Source organism: Oncorhynchus nerka, linkage group LG20 (genome assembly GCF_034236695.1).
Source record: "Oncorhynchus nerka isolate Pitt River linkage group LG20, Oner_Uvic_2.0, whole genome shotgun sequence".
NCBI lineage: Eukaryota > Metazoa > Chordata > Actinopteri > Salmoniformes > Salmonidae > Oncorhynchus > Oncorhynchus nerka.
The window spans coordinates 24,802,619-24,809,522 of record NC_088415.1 but is presented as its reverse complement, the minus strand read 5'-3'; the positions used below and the strand labels follow the sequence as shown (position 1 = coordinate 24,809,522).

At 44.5% G+C, this 6,904-nt stretch overlaps 1 protein-coding gene across 1 annotated transcript in view; it reads left to right on the top strand.

Annotated features, from left to right (window-relative positions):
- Positions 1 to 4,146: 4,146 nt before the first annotated feature.
- Positions 4,147 to 6,904, top strand: part of LOC115102119 (cadherin-4-like) — a 555,321-nt gene continuing 552,563 nt past the window's right edge. Inside the window, exons 1-2 of the mRNA XM_029621715.2 lie at positions 4,147 to 4,446; positions 6,505 to 6,616. Coding sequence (XP_029477575.2) covers positions 4,390 to 4,446; positions 6,505 to 6,616 — 169 coding nt within the window. The 5' untranslated portion in view covers positions 4,147 to 4,389. The remainder of the gene's footprint in view (positions 4,447 to 6,504; positions 6,617 to 6,904) is intronic.

Here is a 6,904-nt window from a genome sequence, read left to right as displayed (position 1 = left end):
TGAAGCATGGTGGTGGCAGCATCATGCTGTGGGGATGTTTTTCAGTGGCAGGGACTGTGAGATCGAAGGAAAGATGAACGGAGCAAAGTACAGCACAACAGGACAATGACCCTAAGAACACAGCCAAGACAACACAGGAGTGGTTTCGGGACAAGTGTCTCTGAATGTCCTTGAGTGGCCCAGCCAGAGCCCAGACTTCAAACCGATCAAACATCTCTGGAGAGACCTGAAAATAGATGTGCAGCGACGCTCCCCTTCCAACCTGACAGAGCTTGAAGAGGATCTGCAGAGAAGATTGGGAGAGACTCCCCAAATACAGGTGTGCCAAGCTTGTAGCGTCATACCGAAGAAGACTCTAGGCTGTGATCGCTGCCAAAGGTGCCTCAACAAAGTACTGAGTAAAGGATCTGAAATGTTATATTTCAGTTTATATGTTTTATACATTTTCAAAAATGTAGTTAATTTTACAACTCCATAAACCAACCCAAAAGGAGAATTTGTATAATTATTTTTACTTTTTGTTTTATGATAGCTTTGTAATTTTTTTTGTTCTATTTGATTATACTACTCATTGTATATCATGCCTGCTTAAAGTCTGGTTTTGGGGTGGGGCTCTGTTAGAGCATGGTGGGGTTGGGGTGGGTTTGATTTGGTAGGGGGATCCGTATGTTCTGCCCTCGACCTGTTCTGTAAATTACACAATACAAATTACACAATACTCTCTCAACTTCATGAGGTCAAGTTTTATATTGTCTCAGTATGATTGGGCGCCATGTCCTTTCCCTGACGCTAAGGTTATCCAGCTGCATTTGTTTCTACTGTGGGAAATCGAACAATGGCGTACCCTGTTGCGTACCCCATGCCTGGAATATCCCTACTCTCTCCCTGTGTTTGTTCCAGAGCTGTCCACTAGTCTCTGAATCCATCATCGTCTGAGCACTGCGCCTGCTGGGTCAAGCCTAGGCAGTGACACAGGACACTGGAATAGATGGGATCGTGTCCTGATTCCCCTTTCTCCCCCGGAGGGATCCACCTTTCCATGGAAGTGCCACTGTGTTGACTTGTTTGCTGTCCCTACTAACAGATACTGTGGAGGGAGTCAGTGGAGAACTACAGCAGTAGCTAATGGCAGAATTTAAGAGTGAGCGAGAGAACGAGAGAGAGAGAGAAACAGAAAGAGAGAAAAAATTGGCAGCACAGTAGTTTTTTAATCAGAAATCTACCTGATGTAAAAGCCTACTTTTTCACATGATCTTTTTTGTTGTCTCTAGTTTTGGGCTGTAATTTGCATTAATGGGCTCCAAGCTGAGTGGAGAGAGAGACGCAAGGGGGGTACAGAATTGCTGCCTAATCAGTCAATTCCAGCTAGGTTTGTGTGAGTGTGTGTATGTGTACGTGTATGTGCGTGTGGGTGTATGTGTGTGTGTGTGTGTGTGTGTGTGTGGGACATGTCTAGCATCCCAATGGCGGCCTGGGTAATGAAAGCATCATTACTATGAGTAAAGCTGGGGCGACTCGGCCCCTGAGAAAGTGCTTACTGAGGTCTGAGAGCAATGCCACCTGTCTCCACTACTCTGTCATTCTGCCATTAGTCCCAGGCTGTCTCCATGTTTACCAGGAGATTACTGGAGTGTTTTGAACAATATAAGGTGACATAATAAACCACCCCAGCCGTGATCAGTAAAGTAGGGAGTTAAGCAGGTAACACGGAACCCAAACCGGCTGCGCGCCATCGTGCCCCATCGTGCATACATTTATTTTGCCCCCACACACCAAACGCGATCACGACACACAGGTTAAAATATCAAAACAAACTCTGAACCAATGACATTAATTTGGGGACAGGTCGAACAGCATTAAACATGTATGGCAAATTAGTTAGTTAGCTTGCTGTTGCTAGCTAATTTGTCCTGGGATATAAACATTGAGTTGTTATTTTAACAGAAATGCACAAGGACCTCTACTCCGACAATTAATCCACACATAAAACGGCCAACTGAATCGTTTCTAGTCATCTCTTCTTCTTCTTCCAGGCTTATTCATCCTTTAACTTATATGGTGATCGCATCTAAACTTTCATTGTATTACCACGACTACCGGCAAAACAGTTCGTCTTTCATTCACCCACGTGGGTATAACCCATGAGGAGATGGCACGTGGGTACCGGCTTTTATAAACCAATGAGGAGATGGGAGAGGCAGGACTTGCAGTGTGATCTGCGTCAGAAATAGGAATGACTTCTATTTTAGCCCTTGGCAACGCAGACGCTCGTTGGCATGCGCGAGCAGTGTGGGTGCAATAAATGAATAACAAGGATTTCTAAATGTATTTTGCGACACTCGCGCACGCAACGCGACGTGTGCGGTCTGGTCAGCATGTAAGGGTCGTTTGTGAGGACAAAACAGCTGCTGGATGTCAGTGACTGGCTTTCAAATCAAATCAAATCAACAGAACTTGATAAGTGAGGCATCTCCATCTTGGTGAGTGTACTTGAGACCTAAATAGTTGCATTAGCTCCCTCAGCCAATGCCTTGGCATCAGCTAACACAGTCTTGAAAGCAGACAACCCTGGTTCCATAGCATATTGGTCACACACAGAGCTCAGCAACCAAGTCTGTCAATCAAGGCATCTAACAGGACATGACCCAATCCCAACCACACCACCAGCAGATAGTAAAAGGGCCCTGTGATATAAGTGTCATAGCTCATCCCCAGCACCAGAGGATTTAGATGAGAGGGAGAGGTGGTAAAACACCTGCTTGTCAGGAGGGAAATGAGCAGGCGTTGGTTAACACACATTCATTCTGCTTTTGATGGGATTAACCCATTGGCTCATAGCCCTGCACTTTTCCGATGTGGAGAGAGAGCTGTCAATCAGAGAGAGCTCAACGTCTCCGTGGTTAGTGGCCCACAGACCTAAGTGGCTAGCTAACACGGAACCCAAAACCGGCTGCGCGCGTGATCGTGCTCTATCTTGCATAAATGTATTTTGCCCCCCCCACACCAAACGCGATCACGTCACGCAGGTTAAAATATCAAAACAAACTCTGAACCAATGACATTAATTTGGGGACAGGTCGAAAAGCATTAAACATGTATGGCAATTTAGCTCTTAATATTAGCTTGCACCTGCTAGCTAACGTTAATTTGTCCTATTTAGCTAGCTTGCTGTTGCTAGCTAATTTGTCCTGGGATATAAACATTGAGTTGTTATTTTACCTGAAATGCACAAGGACCTCTACTCCGACAACTAATCCACACATAAAACGGCCAACCGAATCGTTTCTAGTCATCTCTCCTCCTTCCAGGCTTTTTCATCTTTAACTTATATGGTGATCGCTTTTCATCATTTAACTTATATGGTGTCGCTGCACGAGCAGTGTGGGTGCAATAATTGAATAACAAGGATTTCTACATTTATTTTGCAACATGCTGACCAGACCTGACATGTCGTGTGTCGCAAATTAAATGTAGAAATCCATGTTATTGAATTATTGCACCCACACTGCTCGCACACGCCAACGAGCGTCTGCGTTTGGTGGGGGGCAAAATAAATGTATGCACCACAGCGCACGATGGCGCACGCGCGCAGCCGGTTTGTGTCTGGTGTTGGCATTTTATGGTAAATGCCACGTTAGGAGAATGTTGAGAACACCAATACACACGGACAGTAGTGGACACAGTGCATATGATATCTGTGACATTACCATTTCAATTAATATGGTTGGCTGTGATGGTTTGTTAGTCTCAACATTTTAAATTATTACCGCAATTACCTATTTATTACATATCACACACACGATGCAAGTGGAGAATTGCGATAGTATAGCATTGGAATAATAAATATGAATAGCTTACCTCACCCTTTACAGACGGAAAAACTATTTTCACGCCACTTCGCTACCGAAGTGACTTTCAGGTTCGAATTTACGCAGCAGGTTAGGAAACTGAGGAAAAGGGTTAAGAAAATTGTTAGGGTTAGCGAACAAATCACTCGTGTGTCCCCTTAACGGTAATTAGGGGAAACTCACATCCAACGTTAGGGCAATAGCGGAAGCCAGAGAATCAGGTAGCTTGATTTAACTACCACTCCACTGTGTGTCTTTAAGTGGGATTCTCCGGCGCCGGGCGAGAGGAGGGGTTGGAGTGACGCTGGCTTCGATGCCTTTGCTCTTTGGTGCTGAGCTGAGCAACGCTCTTCACCTGCAGATGAGAGAGCGAGGGGAGTAGGGACGGGCTTTCTACTTCTGAAGAGCTTACCACTGGAAGTGCGGAGCACAGGGGGAACAAACCAGCTATCACACCGCGGGGAAATTATACAATTACCAGAGAAGAAATACGAGCCTTTTAGCCTTTTCCAGCTCAAGCAGCCTCCGCTTGCGTGCAACGATGAAAACGGTCTCCATTCTCATGCTGACAGCAGCCTTACAACTGGCCACGTTTTGGGTGAGATTTCCCATTTTACTATAACATTATGGAAGTGTTTCGCTCCTATGCTGCTCACAGTGTTACAGAGCGTACATTTTTAGAGACAGTTAAAATGTTTTGGGTTGATCCTGAACTTGTTTATTCTATTTCGACTGACTTGTTCTCCAACACAAGTGCTTTCTTTTCGAAGCGCAACGTCAGCCTTTATATTTAATATTATTCCCCAACAAGATCTACCATTGAATGAGAACTGTCTTTCGTTTTCTCACACAACACTCAACCTGGTCTCGAAGCATTTCGTATTAGCCTAACACAAATAATGTAAAGCGTAGGCTGGAGGAAATGATTTATGAATATTCTCACCGCCGCTTTACCCCTCAATCAAATTCTGACTGAATTGATGCCGCGCACTAGATACCCTTACATGGGCTATGTATTATCTTGTTACTTTCCTTGATATTCATTGAGCGAGTGATAATGGTGCGAAATGCTGTCTTTTTTAATTTCCTTATTTTAACGGAGCTGTTAGTCTAACGTTAACGCGAAACCTCACATGCCACTCGCTAATGCAACTTGTTAGCTACTTAGGCTATTAGGAATATTCAGCTTTTGTTTTAAGGAATTTCCTATCCCTAACTCGTTTGGTATATGAGCCAACTTTATTGAAACAAATATTTTACTCATGTCCTATGTCCAGCTATAGCCTTAAAGTATAAAAAGGCGAATGTTTAATTTTCTATACGTCAATAACTAATTACATTCTCCGCAATCCAGTAAGAGGGACCGTTTTGGTGTTCCAAACTTGCTTGGTGTTGCCGGATTATAGTAGGGCGCAGTCGGGTTTTGTCTTCCCCACACATAACTTGCAGTCTGCCTCCTCTAGCCCTGCGGCGTGTTCTAGGGTCGCCTGGATTCCGCATTGTTGGAAAATGACAGATGCATTGGTATTTCCATGGTACGCTTGAATTATCATCGTCATTAGGCTACCAGGAGTGACATATGTGTGGTATGGATATCACCATAGTACAGCTCTAAAGTTATTTAAATGGAGCTGAAGCTTTCCACTGTAACTAACGTGTATCACACACACTCAACTGGTGTGTTTGTGTCGTCTGTGTGCGTGTGGAGGCAGCATCATTTATCCCACACAATGAGCCCTCATTAAATTCCCTGTGCCCTCTGGCAGTTTGAGTGTCATTCCCAGTTTAGTGGAGAGAAAATTCAGATCAGATAACTTCCACCTGCTTCCAGTAGATACCTCCACTGCCCCCTGTAGTGAGGACCGTACCAAACCACGCCTGCTAGTACTTAGTCTACCGGGTCTACAGGAGAAATAAAAACAACTTTCATGTATTGGACAAATGTATGTTGAATTAGTGTTTAATTAATTAAAAGCACATTTAAAATGTGTAACACAAATACTCCGCTGCACATTGAATCCAACTTGCTTTAATGCTGCACTGGAATTTGTCTATAAAGTTGTTAATCAAAACTGATCCCTGATTTGGATTGAATAGGGCTCAGAGTCCCAGTATATAGGCAGACCCTTTGATGGTGGCGAAGGGAGATCTGGAGCAGGGTGGATCAGCTCTGCAGCCACCAAGGGAATACCTTTGTTGTGTGTGTGTGTGTGTGTGTGTGTGTGTGTGTGTGTGTGTGTGTGTGTGTGTGTGTGTGCGCATCCATGTCGGCCACACACTCCAAATCCCTTGAGTGCCCATATCTGTTATGTCTGCTCCCCCTGTCCTATTCCCAGACTGGAATGAACAATGGGGAGAGTGTTAGGTCAAACAAGCCTCGTTATTTCCTGATTATTTGAAAAGTATTATGTTGTCTTGATATTCACTGCCATACAACTGTGTATTTATTTCACCCGAATGCCCCGGCAGCAGATAGATCACATTCACAAGCCCAGTGGTGGACAGGGAGCCATGGAAATCTCTCTATCTCTTCTGTATAGCTGCTGCCAAGGCATAAGCACTTTCCTTCAACTTCCAGGGTCAGAGAAGCAACTGAATCAATGGATTCCATGTTTCTAGATGTCTCACCAACAATGTCTTCTCTTTTCTCTCCCAGGGGACTAATGGAAAGCTGGCGTCCAAAGCCCCCTGCAGACCTGGCTTCTCACAAAGCTTTTACTCTGTGCTTATTTCAAGGGATGTACTGCAAGGCCGGAGCATACTTCAAGGTAAGTTCTTTAACTTTTCACTTCTCTCTTTCAGCGGAGAGAGCGGAAGGCGAGCGCACGAGCTGCTCCCCGCTTTAATGACAGTGAAAGGAAATCTGGATAATGGCGTTTGCTTCGTTTCTTGTGGTGCCTCGTGAGTTCGACTCACTTTCCGAGACAGAGCATGCCTCACTCCATCCAGGCCTGCAGTGGTGGAGTGTGTGTACAGATGTGCAGGGATTTTAATAGCTTTTTATTTGAGGTTGATTACGTTGTTACACGCATTATTACATTATTTCAATATTTTAT